This window comes from Bufo bufo, chromosome 1 (genome assembly GCF_905171765.1).
Source record: "Bufo bufo chromosome 1, aBufBuf1.1, whole genome shotgun sequence".
NCBI classification, from domain to species: Eukaryota; Metazoa; Chordata; class Amphibia; order Anura; family Bufonidae; genus Bufo; species Bufo bufo.
In genome coordinates, this window is record NC_053389.1 from 650,699,008 (window position 1) to 650,723,213 (window position 24,206).

At 44.3% G+C, this 24,206-nt stretch overlaps 1 protein-coding gene across 4 annotated transcripts in view; it reads left to right on the forward strand.

The window, feature by feature from the left end:
* Positions 1–24,206, forward strand: part of WDR72 (WD repeat domain 72) — a 474,126-nt gene that overhangs the window by 448,136 nt on the left and 1,784 nt on the right. For all 4 annotated transcript variants that reach the window (XM_040413935.1, XM_040413933.1, XM_040413934.1 and 1 more), the window contains exon 19: positions 12,152–12,247. In XM_040413935.1, the coding sequence (XP_040269869.1) occupies positions 12,152–12,247 (96 nt within the window). The remainder of the gene's footprint in view (positions 1–12,151; positions 12,248–24,206) is intronic.

Sequence of the window (24,206 nt, forward strand, 5' to 3'; positions counted from 1 at the left end):
TTGATTGGACTCCAGTTGGCTGACACCTCACTCCAATTAGCTCATGGAGATGTCATTAGTCTAGGGGTTCACATACTTTTTCAACCTGCACTGTGAATGTTTACTTGGTGTGTTCAATAAAAACATGATAACATTTAATTATTTGTGTGTTATTAGCTTAATCAGACTGTGATTGTCTATTGTTGTGACTTAGATGAAGATCAGATCACATTTTATGACCAATTTGTGCAGAGGGCATACCCTGTAAGATGTAACATGAAAAAGAAGGGCGGATTGGGAGGGTACACAGCACCGACGCTGAGCCCGGAGGGGAACACCTGTGAGGTTCATGAAGGCTGCCGCCGCCCCTCCCACAAATACAGGCCAATAAATTGGCCTTCATACTTGTGGTCACAGCTACCTGTGTGACGAAGGCAGTAGAGACGTGACCATCAACCTGCCTAATTAACTAGATCTAAACGGCTTGAATTGTGCCATAACTGCTGCGTATGAGGGACGCCTAAAAGAGGGCAAACCACCACAACTCAATGATTAGTAATACTTTATGACAAATCAACACTACCTGACCAAATCCTGAAATGCAAGCAACATATCTTGATTGGGCTGAGGTATATACCTATTAAAACATGAAGAGCGCCAACGACCTAGTTTGCGGATAATAGGGGCCGGCACGGTTGCCGGGTTCAACCCTAAATTGGACACCAGCATACGGACATGACATACAAAGTAAGAGGTGGTGAGTGATGCTGTGGGAAACGGCAAAAGAGGACTGTCTGGGTTTCGGTGTGCTAAGGCTGTCAGTAACTGCTGAAAGAACCAGGCACCATGAATGAGACGTCGGAAAGAAAATGACCTGAGTGGGGGGTCCTGTCTGAGATGTCTTGGTGATGGGTAAGGACAGCGTGTAACCGTCAGGGCTCAGGCTTAACTGGTTGAGGCTGACAAACCTGCTATTGGTGGAAGTGCACATGAACTCGCCTGGCCTCATGAACCCGTAGAATGCTAAGTAGATGGCGGCTTTAAGCACTAAACTGCGGAGTACACCGAAAGGGGCTCTATCCAACATGTCAGACAGGTCCCGAAAGATCTTATCAGTGATGGCCTATCTGCGAGGCTGGCCTTCTGTACTACATTTACCCAAACCTCTCAAGGCTGCCTTGATAACATGAGCAGAAAACAGGGACCCCCGATCCGGATGACTAATGGTGGAGAAATGTTGTACCCCAGCCAGGTAGGACCGAACAGTGTTGTGGGACAACTTCAATTCCAAGTGGCAGTATCCAATGAACGCCAAAATATATCTATAAAGCTAGTATTTCCCTGGGGGTATCTCTCCTAAAACCTGACAAACAGATCCAAACCTGTGTTGTAACTCCTAGCTGTGAGAGATAACAGTGACCTGGCTACCAGGCTGTGTGCAGTAACCAGATGGTTTGCTAGTCCAGAACTAACGCTGAGTAAGGAGGAATCGAGGCCCCTGTGACGTCCACCTCTGGCATGACCTGGGAAAAGAGGGAGACGTTATCCCGTGACAACGAGTCAGCCGCCACGTTCTGTGTACCTCAGACATGGGAACAACAGTAGTGAAAGTGGTATTGTAACGAGAACTGCACTAAACATCTCATGAAAGACATAATGTGTGGGGATTTAGATCTACCTTTTGTTAAAATGTCCACTGTGGCTGAATTATCTGAAATTAACACAATCATGGAATTGGCCCATGAGCTACCCCAAATGTATGCGGCAGCCACTATGGGGTACAGTTCAAACAAGGCTGAAGTCTGTAGAAAATCCAGGATCTGTCTAACTTTTGCGGGCCATGTCCCGGCCATCCAGTGGGTGCCAAAAATGGCTGTAAAACCAGTGCCAGCAGAGGCATCAGAAAAGACCATGGGAGACGAACTAGAAGCAGTGGGGATGAAAAAAGAAATCCCGTTCCACTGACTCAGGAACTGGTCCCACATGAGTAGATCTGCCACTGCCTGGCCATCTAGCTGTACTGGGCTATCCTGATGTTGTGCTGCGGGAAGAGAAGCCAACAGACGGGAAATGAATGACCTACCCTGTGGAATAATGCGCGTAGCAAAGTTTAACATCCCCAATAACCACTGTAAGTCCGCCTTCGTCGCCACCCTCACTACTGTGAACTTGTGGATGACTTCCTTAATCCTCACCAGTTTGTCTTCAGGCAGTCTGGCTAACATGTTCCCTGAATATAGCACGATGCCCAGGAACGTGATAACGGTGGATGGGCCCTCAACCTTCCTGGGTGACACAGGAACACCTAGCTGGGAGAAAACTGCTCGTAAGGTTTCAAGCCCCTGAGGTGTACGTCCCGGACGTTCAATCAGCAAAAATCATCCTCTGCTCTGAAACAATTGGTGCAGACATGAAGCAGATGACATTGGCTGTAATTACAAGCTGAGAAATTGAAGTTGTTGCAAATCTAGGATCTTCCAAAATGTTTAATAGGGCGACCTAACTTATCCACTGTGCTGGTACCCCTGTGAGCATCCGAAGGACCGGCTGCAGAGACTTTGAATCTCGACTCCAAGACGGCGGTTTCACTATGACACCATTCGGCCGTATGAAATATAGACTGACACAGAGAACACAATGGGGCTTTAAGCCCAGCAAAGTGTCTGCAGAAGATCTCAGTGTCTATGTTGGCCCAATTAGTGGTAAACGGAAACTGACTAAGTGCTGCCGCTGATTTCGCAGAAAAAGAACAATGGTACTCGCAAAACGCTGCACCGCCATTCTTATGTCCCAAATTAGTGACTCTATAAAGATAGAGATCCAACTCCTCTCTCCTGTCCCGACGGACTGAGCAGATGACATCCCTGTACAAGCTGAACGCTAGAACAAATTCCGGAATCATTAGCTTCCGATTGAGCCTCTGGTCGCGGCTCTTGAGAACCACCGAAACGTCGCCACAGGCAATAACTTTGTTATCAAAGAGATCTCAAGTGGCAATCAGTAAGGAAGCTAGATTCACATCTCTACCCTCAAGTATGTCCTTCTTGATATTCGCAGGAATGAAATGAGCAGGTGTGACGTTGGGCACCGGGGACATTGTACCTGAGCAACCTACGGCGGATGTGGAGGCGACAGGTACATCTGGTGGAGGATGAGCGACAACTGCACCCCGAGACTCCACTGTCTCCAACCTCGCCTGAATATTGGTGATTGAGGACATCAAGTTATTGATCATAACATGCAACTGTGAAAGAGAAGTCTGTGTTGTGGCCATAGAAACCTCCTCTTGGCTAGGACCAGCTGTACCCGCCACGAGCAGCTCTGCCTTCCTAGCAGTGGCCGAGAAAGGAATACCTCTTTTCAACAACTCCGACGTGAGCTTGGGAATGGTCCAGCTTTGGAGCGACGGAGCACTGCCACCCTCTGACATCCAACATTCTCATCCACGGAAGCTTCCACTATGTCAGACGCATGCGACATGTTGAAACTGTTGATGATAAACAGACATTTTGGACAACTCGAGTATGCGTGACTGACGCATATGAGTATGCGTGACCAACAAATGCCACTTGCCACCAAGAAAGATGACCGACGGAACCGGAGGAAAGCCCTGAAATAACACGAGCCCAACTACCGCGGCCCCCGTGACTGTTACTCACTGGCTCGGTTTAAACCGTGGAAGTGAGACATGCATAGGCACTGAATATGGTGAGGGTGTAGTGACCAACCAGAGTGACTCCTTGTCTACCACTGAGCATATGTTTTTATGAAAAAAATAAAATATCAAAATTTTTTTTCTCTTCAAAGCTTACATATAAGATAGACCAATGCTGCTGTAGTTGGGTAAGCTGTCAGTTCGTATCCCCCAGCAAGCGGGGCGGCATGGGCCACAGCGGCTTGCCCAGGCATAAGCATGGACCATACCACCATAACCTAAAACAGCTGGTGCGACGACGTGACGCAGAAAAGGAACCACTGCAACACGGGTTTAAAACCTTCCCCATATCACCCCCCCTTCCCTTCCCCACCCTGCCTCTCTCATAGCAGGGCGGCCCGTGCAAGACATTAAACAGGAATAACCGAATCCTGCGCCCTAAAGGTCCTGCCGCGTGCGAGCCAATCGCGGGCTGCCAGGCAGACTGTTCCTGTGCGAGGCTGCTCCTCCTAACCTAAGGAGCCGACACACCGACCACCGGACTGCAAGAAGAAGGTGCTGCGCAAAGTCGGGAGGAAATCGGCTGATTCCTTGACGCTGAGTACATATCGATGTAGCTGGTCCTGCACACGTGCCGCACCGAAGCTCTGGCAGCACACTACTACACAACACCGACGCTGAGCCCAGAGGGGAACACCTGTGAGGTTAATGAAGGCTGCTGCTGCCCCTCCCACAAATACAGGCCAATAAATCGGCCTTCATACATATACAAACACACTATGCATTTGAGACACTTTGACTTATTGCACCCTTATGGCATTGTGGTAAAATAAAATAAAAAAATAAAGTTTTCCCCATAAATCTGCACTCAGTAAATTCAGTTTATTGGACATGATTCGGAAAGACAGCTCTTTCTATATAAGGTCTCTGATGCATATCAGAGCAAAAAACAAGTCATAAGGAGGAAAAAACTGACTGTAGAGCACAGAGACAAGATTGTGTGGAGGCACAAATCTGGAGAAGGGTACAAAATCATTTCTGCTGCGCTGAAAGTTCTCAAGAGGACTGTGGCCTCTACAATTCTTAAATGAAAGTCCTGAGTAAAGGGTCTTAATACTTATGTTAATGCAAGATTTTAGTATTTCCATTTCAATAAATTAGCAAAGATTTCAGACATTCTGTTTCACTTACTTATTATGTGATATTGAATGATACAAAAGTGCAGGTCTTAAGGGGTGTTATGAACATGCAGTGCTTATTACCTAGCCTAGCAAAAGTGGTCCAAGGAAGGTCAATTGTTTAACCAGCAACAGGGTCCTGGGTGACCAAGCTTCACTGATATGGGTGGAAAACAAAGGCTAGCCCGCCTAGTCTGATTCCGCAGAAGAACTACTGTAGCACAATTTTATTTTTTTAAAATCCAGTGCCAGTGCTAACCTCTGTCCACAGCTGAATGCACCTATAGTGGCAGGTGAGCATCAGACCATGGAGAAATGGAAGCAGACGGTCTGGTCTGAGGAGTCTATTTTTATTTATTTTTTTGTTTAAATCTTGTGCATAACTTACCTATGGAAGAGATGTCGCCCTGAAGAACTACAGAAGAAGGCAAGCCAAAGGAGGCAGTGTGGTGCTCTGGGAACTGTTTTGCTAGGGTACATTGGGTCCTGACATTCATGTGGATGTTTCTTTGATAGTTACCATTTAACTTGTCAGAGACCATGTACTGTGCACTTTTTTTTATGGTATTCCTTAATGGAAATGGCCTCTTTTGCAACAATAATTTACCCTGCTACACTGCAAAAATTGCATAGGAGTGGTTTGAAGAACATGACTAAGAGAACCAGCACCTACCATACATATATAGAATATTCAGATAAGGCCTCATGCACACGACCGTATTTTTTTGCGGTCCGCAAAACGGGGTTCCGTTTTTCCGTGATCCGTGACCGTTTTTTCGTCCGTGGGTCTTCCCTGATTTTTGGAGGATCCACGGACATGAAAAAAAAGTCGTTTTGGTGTCCGCCTGGCCGTGCGGAGCCAAACGGATCCGTCCTGAATTACAATGCAAGTCAATGGGGACGGATCCGTTTGACGTTGACACAATATGGTGCAATTTCAAACGGATCCGTCCCCCATTGACTTTCAATGTAAAGTCAGGAGTTAATATACCATCAGATCGGAGTTTTCTCCAATCCGATGGTATATTTTAACTTGAAGCGTCCCCATCACCATGAGAACGCCTCTATGTTAGAATATACCGTCGGATTTGAGTTACATCGTGAAACTCAAATCCGACAGTATATTCTAACACAGAGGCGTTCCCATGGTGATGGGGACGCTTCAGGTTAGAATATACTAAAAGAACTGTGTACATGACTGCCCCCTGCTGCCTGGCAGGTGCTTCCAGGCAGCAGGGGGCAGCCCCCCCCCCCTGTAGTTAACACATTGGTGGCCAGTGTGGTCGGCCCCCCCCTCCCTCCCCTGTAGTTAACTCATTGGTGGCCAGTGCGGCCGGCCCCCCCCCCTGTAGTTAACTCATTGGTGGCCAGTGGGCCCCCCCCTCCCCTGTAGTTAACTCATTGGTGGCCAGTGGGCCCCCCCTCCCCTGTAGTTAACTCATTGGTGGCCAGTGTGGCCGGCCCCCCTCCCTCCCCTGTAGTTAACTCGTTGGTGGCCAGTGGGCCTCCCCCCTCCCTCCCCCTCCTAATTAAAATCTCCCCCCTATCATTGGTGGCAGCGGAGTGTACCGATCGGAGTCCCAGTTTAATCGCTGGGGCTCCGATCGGTAACCATGGCAACCAGGACGCTACTGCAGTTCCGGTTGCCATGGTTACTTAGCAATTTGTAGAACCATTATACTTACCTGCGAGCTGCGATGGTCTGCGTCCGGTCGGGAACTCCTCCTACTGGTAAGTGACAGGTCCAGCCGGGAGCTCCTCCTACTGGTAAGTGACAGGCCATGTATATATATATATATATACAGTACAGACCAAAAGTTTGGACACACCTTCTCATTCAAAGAGTTTTCTTTATTTTCATGACTATGAAAATTGTAGATTCACACTGAAGGCATCAAAACTATGAATTAACACATGTGGAATTATATACATAACAAACAAGTGTGAAACAACTGAAAATATGTCATATTCTAAGTTCTTCAAAGTAGCCACCTTTTGCTTTGATTACTGCTTTGCACACTCTTGGCATTCCCTTGATGAGCTTCAAGAGGTAGTCCCCTGAAATGGTTTTCACTTCACAGGTGTGCCCTGTCAGGTTTAATAAGTGGGATTTCTTGCCTTATAAATGGGGTTGGGACCATCAGTTGCGTTGAGGAGAAGTCAGGTGGATACACAGCTGATAGTCCTACTGAATAGACTGTTATAATTTGTATTATGGCAAGAAAAAAGCAGCTAAGTAAAGAAAAACGAGTGGCCATCAAAACTTTAAGAAATGAAGGTCAGTCAGTCAGCCGAAAAATTGGGAAAACTTTGAAAGTAAGGGCTATTTGACCATAAAGGAGAGTGATGGGGTGCTGCGCCAGATGACCTGGCCTCCACAGTCACCGGACCTGAACCCAATCGAGATGGTTTGGGGTGAGCTGGACCGCAGAGTGAAGGCAAAAAGGCCAACAAGTGCTAAGCATCTCTGGGAACTCCTTCAAGACTGTTGGAAGACCATTTCAGGGGACTACCTCTTGAAGCTCATCAAGAGAATGCCAAGAGTGTGCAAAGCAGTAATCAAAGAAAAAGGTGGCTACTTTGAAGAACCTAGAATATGACATATTTTCAGTTGTTTCACACTTGTTTGTTATGTATATAATTCCACATGTGTTAATTCATAGTTTTGATGCCTTCATAGTCATGAAAATAAAGAAAACTCTTTAAATGAGAAGGTGCGTCCAAACTTTTGATCTGTACTGTATATATTTATATATATACACTGCTCAAAAAAATAAAGGGAACACTTAAACAACACAATGTAACTCAAAGTCAATCACACTTCTGTGAAATCAAACTGTCCACTTAGGAAGCAACACTGAGTGACAATCAATTTCACATGCTGTTGTGCAAATGGGATAGATAACAGGTGGAAATTATAGGCAATAAGCAAGACACCCCCAATAAAGGAGTGGTTCTGCAGGTGGTCACCACAGACCACTTCTCAGTTCCTATGCTTCCTGGCTGATGTTTTGGTCACTTTTGAATGCTGGCGGTGCTTTCACTCTAGTGGTAGCATGAGACGGAGTCTACAACCCACACAAGTGGCTCAGGTAGTGCAGCTTATCCAGGATGGCACATCAATGCGAGCTGTGGCAAGAAGGTTTGCTGTGTCTGTCAGCGTAGTGTCCAGAGCATGGAGGCGCTACCAGGAGACAGGCCAGTACATCAGAAGACGTGGAGGAGGCCGTAGGAGGGCAACAGCCCAGCAGCAGGACCGCTACCTCCGCCTTTGTGCAAGGAGGAACAGGAGGAGCACTGCCAGAGCCCTGAAAAATGACCTCCAGCAGGCCACAAATGTGCATGTGTCTGCTCAAACGGTCAGAAACAGACTCCATGAGGGTGATATGAGGGCCCGACGTCCACAGGTGTGGGTTGTGCTTACAGCCCAACACCGTGCAGGACGTTTGGCATTTTCCAGAGAACACCAATATTGGCAAATTCGCCACTGGCGCCCTGTGCTCTTCACAGATGAAAGCAGGTTCACACTGAGCACATGTGACAGACGTGACAGGGTCTTGAGACTCCGTAGAGAACGTTCTGCTGCCTGCAACATCCTCCAGCATGACCGGTTTGGCATTGGGTCAGTAATGGTGTGGGGTGGCATTTCTTTGGAGGGCCGCACAGCCCTCCATGTGCTCGCCAGAGGTAGCCTGACTGCCATTACGTACCGAGATGAGATCCTCAGACCCCTTGTGAGACCATATGCTGGTGCGGTTGGCCCTGGGTTCCTCCTAATGCAAGACAATGCTAGACCTCATGTGGCTGGAGTGTGTCAGCAGTTCCTGCAAGACGAAGGCATTGATGCTATGGACTGGCCCGCCCGTTCCCCAGACCTGAATCCAATTGAACACATCTGGGACATCATGTCTCGCTCTATCCACCAACGTCACGTTGAACCACAGACTGTCCAGGAGTTGGCAGATGCTTTAGTCCAGGTCTGGGAGGAGATCCCTCAGGAGACCGTCCGCCACCTCATCAGGAGCATGCACAGGCATTATAGGGAGGTCATACAGGCACGTGGAGGCCACACACACTACTGAGCCTCATTTTGACTTGTTTTAAGGACATAACATCAAAGTTGGATCAGCCTGTAGTGTGCTTTTCCACTTTCATTTTGAGGGTGACTCCAAATCCAGACCTCCATGGGTTGAAAAATTTGATTTCAATTTTTTAATTTTTGTGTGATTTTGTTGTCAGCACATTCAACTATGTAAAGAACAAAGTATTTCAGAAGAATATTTAATTAATTCAGATCTAGGATGTGTTATTTTTGTGTTCCCTTTATTTTTTTGAGCAGTGTATATATACAGTGGGATGCAAAAGTTTGGGCAACCTTGTTAATCGTCATGATTTTCGGGTATAAATCGTTGGTTGTTACGATAAAAAATGTCAGTTAAATATATCATATAGGAGACACACACAGTGATATTTGAGAAGTGAAATGAAGTTCATTGGATTTACAGAAAGTGTGCTATAATTGTTTAAACAAAATTAGGCAGGTGCATAAATTTGGGCACTGTTGTCATTTTATTGATTCCAAAACCTTTAGAACTAATTATTGGAACTCAAATTGGCTTGGTAAGCTCAGTGACCCCTGACCTACATACACAGGTGAATCCAATTATGAGAAAGAGTATTTAAGGGGGTCAATTGTAAGTTTCCCGCCTCTTTTAATTTTCTCTGAAGAGTAGCAACATGGGGGTCTCAAAACAACTCTCAAATGACCTGAAGACAAAGATTGTTCACCAACATGGTTTAGGGGAAGGATACAGAAAGCTGTCTCAGAGATATCATCTGTCTGTTTCCACAGTTAGGAACATATTGAGGAAATGGAAGACCACAGACTCAGTTCAAGTTAAGGCTCGAAGTGGCAGACCAAGAAAAATCTCGGATAGACAGAAGCGACGAATGGTGAGAACAGTCAGAGTCAACCCACAGACCAGCACCAAAGACCTACAACATCATCTTGCTGCAGATGGAGTCACTGTGCATCGTTCAACCATTCGGCGCACTTTATACAAGGAGATGCTGTATGCGAGAGTGATGCAGAGGAAGCCTTTTCTCTGCCCACAGCCCAAAAAGTGCCGCTTGAGGTGGGCTAAAGCACATTTGGACAAGCCAGCTTCATTTTGGAATAAGGTGCTGTGGACTTATGAAACTAAAATTGAGTTATTTGGCCATAACAAGGGGCGTTATGCATGGAGGAAAAAGAACACAGCATTCCAAGAAAAACACCTGCTACCTACAGTAAAATATGGTGGTGGTTCCATCATGCTGTGGGGCTGTGTGGTCAGTGCAGGGACTGGGAATCTTGTCAAAGTTGAGGGACGCATGGATTCCACTCAGTATCAGCAGATTCTGGAGACCAATGTCCAGGAATCGGTGACAAAGCTGAAGCTGCGCCGGGGCTGGATCTTTCAACAAGACAACGACCCTAAACAATGCTCAAAATCCACTAAGGCATTTATGCAGAGGAACAAGTACAACGTCCTGGAATGGCCATCTCAGTCCCCAGACCTGAATATAATAAAACATCTGTGGTGTGACTTAAAGAGAGCTGTCCATGCTCGGAAGCCATCAAACCTGAATGAACTAAAGATGTTTTGTAAAGAGGAATGGTCCAAAATACCTACAACCAGAATCCAGACTCTCATTGGAACCTACAGGAGTGTTTAGAGGCTGTAATTTCTGCAAAAGGAGGATCTACTAAATATTGATTTCATTTCTTTTTTGTGGTGCCCAAATTTATGCACCTGCCTAATTTTGTTTAAACAATTATAGCACACTTTCTGTAAATCCAATAAACTTCATTTCACTTCTCAAATATCACTGTGTGTGTCTCCTATATGACATATTTAACTGACATTTTTTATCGTAACAACCAACGATTTATACAGGAAAATCATGACGATTAACAAGGTTGCCCAAACTTTCGCATCCCACTGTATATATATAAAGGAGGATGTATATATGTGTGTGTGTATGTATGTATGTATGTTCCGCGATCACTCAAAAACGCAACCATCAATTTCAATGACACTTGGTATACACATCCCTTGCTACCTGGAAAGAAATCTTGTGGGGGTTTCAGCTCTCTAGGACGTACCGTTCTTGAGATATTCCCCAAAAATGACCTGCATTAGCCAATACAAGCCTGCAAGTCTTTCTCTTCATATCCCAACTGCCATACACACTGTCACATGTCCAATAGAAGCTCGGAGGCCCTTAGTCTCCACATACACGCAGTTTTACTCCAGGTTTCCATAACAATTAAGCCATTTTTCTTCACTTCTGTAGGTCAGCTTTAGGCTAGGGCTACACGACGACATGTGTCGCGTGACAATAAGTCGTGTAGCCCTCTACACTGATGTCGCACCAATGTCGCGCAACAATTTTTATAATGATAGTCTATGGTGTTGCACTGCGACATGTGACATGCTGTGACTGTGATGTGACAGTCACAGAAAAATCCATCTTGGACTTTCGTGTCGCAGTCACAGCATGTCACACGTCGCAGTGCGACACCATAGCCTATCATCATAAAAATTGTTTAGACAGAATGTAATGCAACACATGTCGTCATGTAGCCCTAGCATTAAAGGGGCAGGGCGCTGTGGAGGTCACTGTTAAAGGGGCGGGCACTGTGGAAGTCACTGTTAAAGAGGCGTTCACTATGGATGTTACTGTTAAAGGGGCAGGTCACTGTGGAGGTATTTGATGAAGGGGCGGACACTGAGTAGGTCACTGTTAAGGGGGCAGGGGCCACTAATAAAGGGGAAACTACTGTGGAGGTCACTGTTAAGGCAACAGGTACTGTGAGGTCACTGTTAGGCAGCGGGGTACTGTGGAGGTCACTGTTAAGGGGGAGTGCCCCTGAGGAGGTCACTGTCAAGGGAGTGGGGTGCTGTGAAACTCACTTTTAAAGGGGCGGGCTGCTGTGAAGGCCAAAGTTAAGGGGATGGGCTGCTGTGGAGGTCCCATTTTAAAGTGGCTGGGCACTGTGGGGGGGTCAGTGTTAAGTGGTGGAGGACTGTGGAGTTCACTGTTAAAGGAGCGGGGGACTGTAGAGGTTACTGTTATGGGGATACTGTCAATATCTTTTAACGACACACAAACATTAAATTAAATATACCCGTGCGAAGCCGGGTCCTTCTGCTAGTAAAGGAAATTATAAATATGAGTAAAAAAAAACATAAATCACACTTTTATGTATGGTGTAACTATTCTTAATTATATTACCTTTTTTATTGTATTTATAATGTTTTCTAATATAACACTGCCTCTATTTAATTTGTAGCCCCTGATGCCTCATCAAAAAGTGAAAAGGCTGTAAACTTCCAAGAGCCAGAGTCCATCATAGAAAAGAGTGTACTGGAGGACGCAGATAGCCCAGGTAAGTAAAAGTTGGACAAATATGCTATCAATTATCCTTCCTCATAAAATGCAACAGTCTAATACCTTTTTTAGTAGCTACTGCAGCAAATTAGTAATCACCTCTAATGGTCAAGCAGTGCAGATATTATTAATTTTGCTCTTTCATCAAGAATTCACGTCTCAGATTGGCCGAAGGCTTTATGACTTAAAAAGAAAGCTGACACTACCACTTCATTATAATTAGTTTTAGACTAAAGTCTTTTTCAGATATATGGTCCAACCTCTGAGCATGCACTTGTCGGCTGTATTAGAATGACTAAATATAGAGTTGATTTTAGAGAGGCTGACACAGGCAAACTGTCCACACAGAAGTGTAATTCATTTGAAGTCAGACCAACACACATTACTTGTCACCAGATCTGAGCGTATTGATTCTATATGGATAAAAATTATTACACATTTTACCAAAATTTCTAATTTTGGCAAATTTGAACCTTCTGTTATTTGTCCTGCATGGATTGCTCAAAATGGTGGCCACCATTTTAAAGGTTAGAAGAAGATATTTGCCACCAAAGTTTATCATTTTTGGCCTGTTTTATCATTTAAAAATAAAATCTGATGGTACAGTGTGTTATTATTAACAGACTGTTTGTTACTACCATCTACGATCCATTTTTCCGTAGACATATATGTCGCTGTTACTTTGACATTACTTATGCTATCTTGACATTAAAGAGGTTTTCTGAGGAATTTATATTAATGACCTATCTTCTGGATAAAGAAAGACCGGCACTCACTGTTAATATTCAAAGGATGATGTCTTTATTAGTCACATACAATACTCTGTGACGCGTTTCGGCTCACATCGGGAGCTTTTCTCAAACAATGGATATAGCATACAAACATAATGAACATGCGGAATTTAAATAGTCCGCCAAGGCGGAAATGACATCACGTAACCATGGTGATGGAGTAAACAAAAGCAGAGAAAATGAAAAACAGAAAAAAAATGAAGAACTGATCCCAGCCGCAACAAACATCATAGTAAGAATAATAATGATTAGATACCAATTATTTCTTTGTAACAATGTAGCAAAACTAGAAGAGAATTCAAGATGAAGTGGTGCCGCTTCAAGTTTTCTAAAAATAAAAAGATAAAGCTTATTGTAAAATTTCAACAAATTGCACATGCTATATATAGAAAACAATGATGACAAATAATAAATATACAAAATATATATAATATATATGGGAGGCTGGAGATTATAAGAAACTGTGGAGATCATACTCCCGGTTCAAACCCTTGGGCTCCAGTGTTTGTAGAGTATGAATCCAATAGGATTCACGTTTTTTTAAAATCTTAACCCTGTCACCACCTCTGTGAGGTTGTGACACATGCTCGATAATCTGAAAGCGCAGCTGAGAGATATTATGATTGCAGCGATCAAAGTGGTACGGGATTGGTAGAAGCAGATTCTTTTTACGTATAGTCGATTTATGCTTGGGGAAGCGGTCCTTCATCCGCATAGAGGTCTCTCCTATATATAGGAGGCCACATGGACACTTCGATAGATACACGATAAAGTTACTGTTGCATGTATAGAATCCTTTAATAGGAAATTGCTTTCCTGTATGTGAGAAATATTCGCCTTTAATTACACTAGAACAGTGTATACATCCCAAACAAGGGAAGGTACCCTTTTTTGGTGTGGACAAGGTACTTTGTCGTTTCTCAGTATGAATGCTGCCTACATCAGCCCAAAAGGCTCTTCTGGATAAGTCATCAATATCAGATTGGTGGGGGTCTGACAGCCGGAACTGCCGACGATCAGCTGTTAGAAGAGGCCAGACCCTTAGTGAGCACCTTGACCTCTTCCTAGGCCATGTGACGCCACCATACATCAGTCACATGGCCTAGTTGCAGCTTAGCCCTATTCAAGTCAATAGGGCTGAGCTGCAATAACAAGCTGCTGGGAGCCAGCTGCGCTCAGCAGAGCTTCAGTGAAATAGCTGATCAGCAGGGATGCTGGGACTCTGACCCCCACCGATATGATAATGATAACCTATACTGAGGATACGTCATCATTATCAATTCCTGGACATTCCCTTTAAAGAGCCTGACAAGAGTTAGAGACAGTCCTAGGAGACCTCAGAGCCAGTGTCATACATTGAGAAGTAAGGGCCCCATAGCAAGGATCAAACCAGGCGTCCCACACAGGACATAAGGGTTTCTGCTCATTTGCTAAAAGTTGTTCCTTTAGAGGGTAGAGTCCTGACCAAGTTTTTACCTCCAGTAGAAGAGTAGTTAATCCCAACTAAGACTGGGCCCCCTCTTGCCCTGGACCCCATAGCAGTCTCATGGCCTGCTGCTATGGTAGTTACGCCCCTGCCTAGAGTGTCATACATTTCAGGGCAATTAGGGAACTTTCAATTCAGGTCGACTTTATATAGATTGAATTAAATTTAAATTGACCAAATCGAATCGGAAACAAATTTTGGGAAACTTTCCAGTTTTATCATGTCAGCCTAGTTGGTGCACAAAGAAATGTCTTCTTAAATTGTATACTTTTTAAGTGCATTTCTTATGATAGATAATATGGTGCAAATATTTCATCCACGATGCCATGTGACCGCAATTTATAATCGACTGTGTTAAAAATAATTCACCTAAAATCTTGCATTTGTGTGAACACAAAACCTGTGAGTCATCTTCTCTGCTGTCAGCTTAGTTAAGAAATTTCAAAGTCTTGTAGTTGTGTTGACAGAGGGCAGCTGACAGCAGTCACCAGACCGATCCCCAAGGAAAAGGCTTTAGATTTCATCTTCTGTGAAATGGTGCAGCCTGCTACCATACAAGATGTTCTTTCATATTCCAGTAAGAGTTATGTTGTTGCACATTTATGATGCAGTTTGTTCATCCAGACATGTACCATACATGAGAGTGCAACATAAGACATATATTCTGTATACTTCAAACTGTGCTGAAGCCAACATAACCCCATTCATATCTATGTGTTATAAAGCATCCAAGCGTCAGGTTAGATACAGCAGTTATTAGTGGTTGCACATTCCCCTGTGATGTGCAGGGGTGCTGTGGGCATTGTTTACTCATCTCAAAATAGTGATCAAAGGAACATTTTGGAACTGCAATCTAAGAACTCATTGTACTGAATTCTAATTGAAGTGTTCAGTTGATCTTAATTCTGTAGGAAATAACTTTTTAAGTGACTTCATTATTTAAATAATTTTTGGGGGCTACATGGGGCATTTTTTTTCTTATAGTGGAGAAAATTTAAAAAAAGTTTGAAAAAAGTTTTTAACATTTTTGGAAAGCACTAGTGGTGGCATTGTAATGATTATGATGATTATTATTACATTTTTTATTGTCTTATTTTACCCTTTCTGCACCTCATAAGGTCATTGTATATTTTTATTGCTGGTTTCACCAGGTGCTGACGTATTAGTCCCAGTTACAGGAAAAATTCACCCTCCTGACATGAACTGCAGAGTTGATACAGTTCTGCTAAGACCCAGCAGCTCCTGTAGTTACCTGGGACCCAAATAATCACAATAGACAATGCTCAAGGACCACATGTATAAAGCAATGGAGAAGGAAGGTGTGGTTAACCCTTCCCGACCAGCGCCGTAATAGTACGGTGCTGGCTAGGTCTTTAAAGATGGCGCCCGCTCCTTAGCACTGCGGGCGCCATAGCAGCGGGTGGCCGCCTGCTTCTTATAGCAAACACCCACGGCTCATGTCCGCAACCGGCAGTAATGCGGATCAATCCTGACCATGGCATCTGAGCGCGATGAAAACCAAAAGCGAACGCTTCCGGTGGTGCTCAGGCTCCCCCGTGCGGCTTTGTGAATGACAGGAGGCTGCTGCATAGTAATTCCTATGGAGCCTTTGCCTGTAATAGAGCTCCATAGGAAACAAGCAATTTGCTAGTGCATTGGAGTCTATGAGAATAGCAATCTAATGATTGCATGTTATAGTTCCCTATGGAAACTATAAAAAAGTGTAAAAAAAAAAAAAAGTAAAAAAATAATTCAAATCACCCCCAATAATTCAAATAAACACAAAAAAAAAAAATACACATCATGGGTGTGGCAATGTGCGAAAATGGCCATAGTAATAAAATTTAAAAATATATTCCCCATATGGCAAACAGCAAAACAGAAAAAAGCATTCAAATGGGCTATTCACCGTTTTTAGTCGCTTCATTTTCTACAAAATATTAAATAAAAAGTGATCAAAAAGTCATACACACCCCAGAATGGTATCAATGAAAATTTCAGATCACCCCGCAAAAATTGAGCCCCAGTACAGCTCCGTACACATAATTACAAAAAAGTTATAGTGGTCAAAATATGTCGACAAAAAAATAAAACAGATTTTTTTCTCACTTTTTTATTTTTTTATCGCTATCAAAATGTAATAAAAACTATACATATAAGGTATCTCCGGATTCATACTGACCTGTAGAATAAAAGGAACCAGTCAGTTTTATCATACATCGAACGTTGTAAATAAAAAACCCGTAAAACTGTGGTGGAATTGCTTTTTTTTTGCAATTTCACTCCATTTAGAATTTGTTCCCTGCTTCCCACTACGTCATATGCAATATTAAATGGTGGCGTTAGAAAGTACAACTTGTCCTGCAGAAATCAAGCCCTCATATGGCTATGTGAACAGACCAAAAAAAAAGTTATGGCTCTGGGAAGGCAGGGAGTGCAAAACGAAAACGCAAAAAAAAAAAAAAGTTCTTGTCTTTCTCTATGTGGAGCCTTCTACCACTGACAATAGGCTCCATGCAGCTGCAGAAACATTCTTGAATGTGGACCACCTGGACATATAGGGGTCATTTACTAATCAGGTGCAGATGGCGCTATCTGTGACTTCTTCCCGCTCACTCAAAGTCTAAAATTGTGGGCATGGTGTGGGCGGGGAAGGAGATGGGCCGGCAGGCCCATCTCATTCACCATTTTCTACGCCTATTTTAGGAGTAGAAAATGGTCTAAATATAAGATAGCTTGGAAGCTGTCTTACATTTAGAACTAGAGCTGGAAGTGCTGAAGTTATGGAGAGGCCTGCGCCTCTTCATGACTTTGGTGGATCCATCGCCAGCTAGGGGCCTTTATAAGACCGGCGTCTAAAACGCCAGTCTTAATAAGTGTGCCACACACAGTCTATGAGTTAGGTTCTGTGCTGCTGGAGTTAAAATTTTGGAAATGTAGCAATGTTATTAGGTATTCAAAGGTAAAACACAGTGGGGGAGATTGATCAAACTGGTTTAAAGTAGAACAGGCTTAGTTGCTCATAGCAACCAATCAGATTCCTCCTTTCATTTTCCAAAGGAGCTGTGAAAGATGAAAGGTGGAATCTGATTAGTTGCTATGGGCAGCTAAGCCAGTTCTATTTTACACCAGTTTGGTAAATCTCCCCCAGTATATCTAAGTTTTGGGGCACACTTGAAAGATCTTGAAAATATCCATTAGAAGTGACTACAAGTCACTTGGCCCCATTTGATATGTTGTTTGGAGGGAGATTTTGTGATATACAGTGGGAATGTAGACTGATGTTTCTGACACCAGTCTCAATAGAAGTGTTTGCTGGCAGCATACAATGTGCCAAAATGAGTAAGAGGCAAATGCTTCTTAATAAGTTTGGTGCATCCTCTGGAGGTCTGTGTTCAGGAAACAAACTCTATGCCAGCAAGGAGGTATTATGCAAGTATTGGTAATTGTGCTGGGCTGCAGAAGTTGGCCACATCCTGCCTATGCCCTGCCCACATTTTACAAAAGTGCTGAGGGTGTTGGAAAAGGGGGCAATGTTCTTAATTTTGAAGAGAAATTGGGACTTGCACATTTTCTAGGCCATGTCTCTATCATAGAAATTTCATACATTGCTCCAAAGATTTTATCATTAATTCAAAGTATCCTCAATACCTCTGTTCTTTTACACAGATTTAAAATGAGATCAACCTCAAAATTCTCTAAAAACCTATCCAATATGAGAACCTTGGGTTATAAATACATTGAGAGGGATCTCCCTCCTGATCTGGTAGTAAGCATCCTACTAGGAGTTCACCAATGTTGTTATTCGAGTACAAATCTGGTAATAAAGTAAATTAGATATTTTTGTTCCAATTCTGGGGCTGGTGTAACAAAACATATGTTTTTTCCACATTGTCATCCATAATAATAAAAGCACCATGTGCATGCGCTGTGTCCATGCGTGTGTGCCGATCTTTACACTGGGCATGTGCGGCGCACCACCCAATCAGCACAAGGCGCTCCACGCATTGCCCGCACCGCCCACACCAGAGTGCCGTCCAATCACCGCCTCACATTCATGCCCTTGTTACTCTCACATCGGCTCCTGGGTGCCAGCCAGCATACTAAGAAAGGGGGGGGGGGGGTGCCAGAAGCAATGAGCGCTTCCTTCAATACAGATGGAAGCGCTCATTGCTGGAGCTCTGGGAGCTGGGTCCTGTCACTCACCGCTCAGGAAGACTTCTCCCTGCTCCACCATTCAGCCTGCAGACACTGATCGCTCTGCCGGCCCGTGTGTGTGGAGTCTGCAGCCCAGAAATCTGCATAAGCTCAGTGCTGCAGAGCGATCTGTGCCTGCAGGGAAGAGAGGTATGTGAGCTTCAGGAACAGGAACAGGTGAGTAGTTACTGTGTTTTTTTTTTTTTTTTAATACAGAGGGGGCACAGAGGACTTTATTACTAAGGAGGGAGCACAGAGGACTTTATTACTAAGGAGGGGGCACATAGGACTTTATTACTATGGAGGGGGCACAGAGGACTTTATTACTTTGGAGGGGGCGCAGAGGGCATTACTAATATGGGGGGGGGCACAGAGGACATTACTAATGTGAAGGGGGCACAATGGGCATTTTTACTATGGAGGGGGCACAGAGCCAGAGGTCATTACTACAATGAAGGGGGCACAGATGGCATTATTACTGTGAAGGGGCGCCAGTGGGCATTATTACTGTGAAGGGGGCACATTGGGGATTTCTACTATGGAGGGGGCACAGAGGCCATTACTAGCACTGTGGGCATTACTACTATTAAGGGGGCACAATGGGCATTATTATTGTGAAGAGGGCACAATGGGCATTATTACTAGGAAGGGGGCACACTGGGCATTATTACTATGAAGGGGACACAATGGTGATTATTACTATGAAGGAGGCACAATAGGGATTATTACTATGAAGGGGACACAATAGGGATTATTACTATGAAGGGGGCACAATAGGGATTATTACGGTAACTGTGAAAGGGGCACAAAGAGGGCATTACAACTGTGAAAGGGGCACAGAGAGGGCATAACTACTGTGAGGGGGGCACAATGAGGGCAATAGTACTGTGAGGGGGTACCATTTTTTTAAGTATTGGAGGGGTGTCAGAGAAAAGACCCACCCCGGATGCCAAACATCCTAGGCACGCCACTGCCGAGAGGGCAGCGCACTGGCACTGGACCCGCTCAGCAGTGCCAGCCCATAACTTCATGTCACCAGCCTGTCCGAGAGGGCAGCGCACTGGCAAAGGACCCGCTCAGCAACACCAGCCCGTAACTTCATGTCAACAGCCCGTCTGAGAGGACAGCGCACTGACACCGGACCGGCTCAGCAGCACATGTGCCGGAGGAAGCAGGCGGGCAGCATGTTGGTGGATTCTTCTTCTGACCTGTCCCTCACCCCCTCTGCTGCTGTTCCACACTGCAGCTCCATAGCGAGCTCTGTAACCTGATCACACAGCCTGCCTCTGAAGGGAGTAGGAGCTGCTGTGACCACCACACCAGGCAGCCTGGCTACTCCTGCCAAGTGCTAATCAGGGACGCCAGATGTTACTGCTCTGGTCAGTGGAGGAAGGAGGGCATACTGGGTGTGGAGGATGACTCTAATAAATGGACTCAACGTCACATGTACCACAACAAAAAGAACAGTACATACAAAAAGATAAGAAAAGAAAACACACATATATATATATATATATATAATAAAATGCCCTGTGTGTGCGCTCAGGGTGGCGTGTGTCCCGATAATTAAACTGCGCATGCGTGGCGCGCCGCCCAATCAGCACGCGGCGCTCTGCACGCCGGCCACACCAGCGCGCCCCCCCCCCCCCGCACCAACCGCGCTGCCGACCAATCATCACACGGGGTGGTCTCAGCCATCCTTTCCTCTAAAATGAAATGGAACATGGTCAAGATCATATATTCAGAGAAAAATTAATGATATCCTATTTTCATGTCATCTTGGCCTCCAGAGTGAGCTGTTTTATTGATGTCTGTGTATAGAGCTTTATCAAAGAAACAGCTCCATCTGGAGGCTAAGATGACATGAAAATAGGATATCATTCATTTTTCTCTAAATATATGATCTTGATCATGTTCCATTTCATTTTAGAGGAAAGGATGGCTGAGACCTCGTCGTGTGATGATTGATTGGCGCGCTGGTGTGGGTGGCTTGGTTGTGTGTGGGGCGGCGGTGATTGGGCAGCGTGCTAGTGTTGGCAGTGTAGGCAGCATGTGGAGTGGCGTGAGCTGATTGGTCGGCATACCGCGAATGCGCAGTTTAATTATCGGCACGCACGTACACGGAGCACGCACACAGGGCTTTTATTATTATAGATTGTGTTTGAGGGAATAAATGGTACAAGCTATCTCTTATAATAAAAGCCCTGTGTGCGTGCTCAGGGCTGCGTGTCTTTGCATGTGTGGCGATCCGACCAATCATCACGCGGCGCTCCACATGCCACCCGCACCTGCGCACCGCCCAATCACCGTCGCCGCTCTCAGGTATGGTGTGCTCTCCACATCGAGGCGCCGCCATTACTGTCCGTGCATCACAGAGCCGCACAGTCCCAGCACTCTCAGCCACAGACAGCAGCCGCTGCCAGCAGTCTCAGCCACCAGTCAGTGCCAGCCGTCTCAGCCATCAGTCAGTGCCACCAGTCACAGTGCCAACAGTCTCAGCCACCAGTCAGTGCCAGCTCTCAGTCATCAGTTAGTGCCACCTGCCACAGTCACCAGTCACAGTGCCAGCAGTCTCAGCCACCAGTCAGTGCCAGCCGTCTCAGCCATCAGTCAGTGCCACCAGTCACAGTGCCAACAGTCTCAGCCACCAGTCAGTGCCAGCTCTCAGTCATCAGTTAGTGCCACCTGCCACAGTCACCAGTCACAGTGCCAGCAGTCTCAGTCACCAGTCAGTGCCAGCCGTCCCCTTGCCATTTAATATAGACTATTCCTACCAATGTTTATGCACTACTGTTCTAGCGCCTGTTATTGTAACGGGCTTAATGTCTACTTTGTAATTGACGTTAATTTGTTACAGGAATTTTCTATAAGGAATAAAAACTATTATATAGAAAATAGTACCACTTGGTTTCCAGTGCACTGTTTTGATTTTGTATACATGTCTTTCTTGCCCCTGTAAATTCTGTTCTGTTTCACTGATTATTAGAAAACATGACTTGGGTTTCCTTACATGTACTGAAAATTTAATCTCCATACATTTCAGTAATCCCTAGCGATATAGAGTCTAGTCAAAACTTACAGTACTTTACTTTACAAATGATACACATTAAATGGCAACCACCGACATGCACATAATTATTATTAATAGTGCAGTCAATAAGCATTCAATATGCACTCAATTTCCCATATGCAATTCTTTAATAAATGCAAGGGCAAATACTCTCCAAAATCTTTAGATTATATATATATATTTTATTATTTTTTATTTATTTTTTTAGATATTTATTTTTAGATATTTTCCTTAAACTGTATTCTGTCCAACACACCACATTCTCCCTTGCAAGAGATATATGAGGCAGGCTTGTGCTTTGAATAAAATTGATGACAGAGATCCTGGTTGAGAATAGGATTCTTCAAATATGGTATCATTATATTGGCAGTAAACAATGAATTGCTCAGTCTTCCCTGCGTGTCCATCCCTGAATTTTAAAACACTGTTCCTTATAACTCTGAAAACCTCTGGAGAATTCAGAACTGGTCTCATTGCCTTCCACTGAGAATTTGTGGCTTGGTTGCCATAGAGACATCGTATTTCTCCAAGAATTGTTCATATTGATCCGTGGACAGGCGTAAATGGCCAGACTAGCGAGGAGAATAAAAGAGGTGGGCAGTACAGAAAATGACCAGAGGTTATGGGTTGGAAATAAGCTTACTGCAGACACACACATACTTTGAGAATGTGTAGCATTTTTTGGTTGGATTTTGGTTTTTGTACTTTGTGCCATTGTTTGCAATCACTATAGAGTGAAAGAAACTTGTTAGTCACTTGTCATGTCAGATCTTTGGTGCTTGTCCTGACACAGCTGTCAGCCTTCGAGCTCTGTGCACAGTTCAGGGACACACAACAAAGAGCTAGTAACATGAATTATTTATCCGCTCCCGTGTGGATGAAATTCTGTGATAAGAAATTAAGACACTTCCAATCGGAGAGTAGGTAAAACAGGTTTGATCACGTAATTGTGCACTTAAATGTGAAGTAACAAAATGACGATGGCTATAAAAACAAGCGTCAACAGCATAGAAAAAATAGGTGCCTCTGTCCATGACCTGATGTTGTACATGTATGGCCATACAGGGCCCTTATTAAAATTCTAGTAAAGGATTCTACACAATGAAGAAAATTAATAATTAAAATAATATAATAAGGACTGTGAAGTAATGTAACAATTATAATAAAGACAAAACATCTTCTCTTGGTGCCCATAGTAGGGCACCATCCTTCTTGTTCCCTTGTTCCACCCACCATCCCTTAAAGGAGTGGTTCATCTTTCGGACACCTTTCTGCCAGACTCACCCACATGGTGGACCTTGCGGATAAAAGCATGCCTACTCACTGCTGGGTTGAGGAGACCAGAGTGAGGTAGCAGTGGCAGGGAACTGAAGGAACTGGAACACAGCAGCAAAGAGCAGGTATGGCCATGTTGGGGGGTCTGGCAGAAAGCCCCCACCCCCCAAGATGAACAACCCCAATTTGACAGGTTTGGTCAACATTAAGTTAATGTGTATGACCAACTTTACTCCATCAAGCTCTTATCCCAGTCATAGATTATAATAAGGATATTGCTACAATTCAGAAAATGACTCAAACATTTTATGACAACCCTATCATAATTTATTGCATATTGTTTACTTATTTGACTTAGAAATATATTTATTTATTATTTTCTCATTAACATTTTTTATTTAAATACTTACATCCGGATCCTTTGCAAACCTATAATTCTCATGTCTCTTTAGTCACTCAAAAATTACCCCAACCCCTGGACACAGACATAGGCCCCTTTCACACGGGCGTTGCGGATTGGGACTGGATGCGTTCAGGGAAAATGGTGTGATTTTGACACTAAAACAAGTCCGTTTTCACTGCGATTGCGTTACATGTTCGCGTTTTTTCCGCGCGGGTGCAAAACATTGTAATGCGTTTTGCACGCGTGTGAGAAAAAATCGGCATGTTTGGTACCCAGACCCGAACCCGGACTTTTTCACAGAAGTTCGGGTTTGGGTTAGGTGTTGTGTAGATTTTATTATTTTCCCTTATAACATGGTTATAAGGGAAAATAATAGCATTCTTAATACAGAATGCATAGTACAATAGGGCTGGAGGGGTTAAAAATAAAAATAAAAAATGTAACTTGTTCGCGCAGCCCCGCTTCTCTTCTGTCTTCTTCTTTGAGGAATAGGACCTTTGATGACTTCACTGCGCTCATCACATGGTCCATTACATGATCTTTTACCATGGTGATGGATCATGTGACGGGCCATGTGATGAGCGCAGTGACATCATCAAAGGTCCTTTTCCTGTGCACAGCAAAGAAGAAGACAGAAGAGAAGCCGGGCTGCGCGATCAAGTGGATTAAGGTGAGATATTATTTTATTTTTTTAACCCCTCCAGCCCTATTTTACTATTTTACTAAGAATGCTAT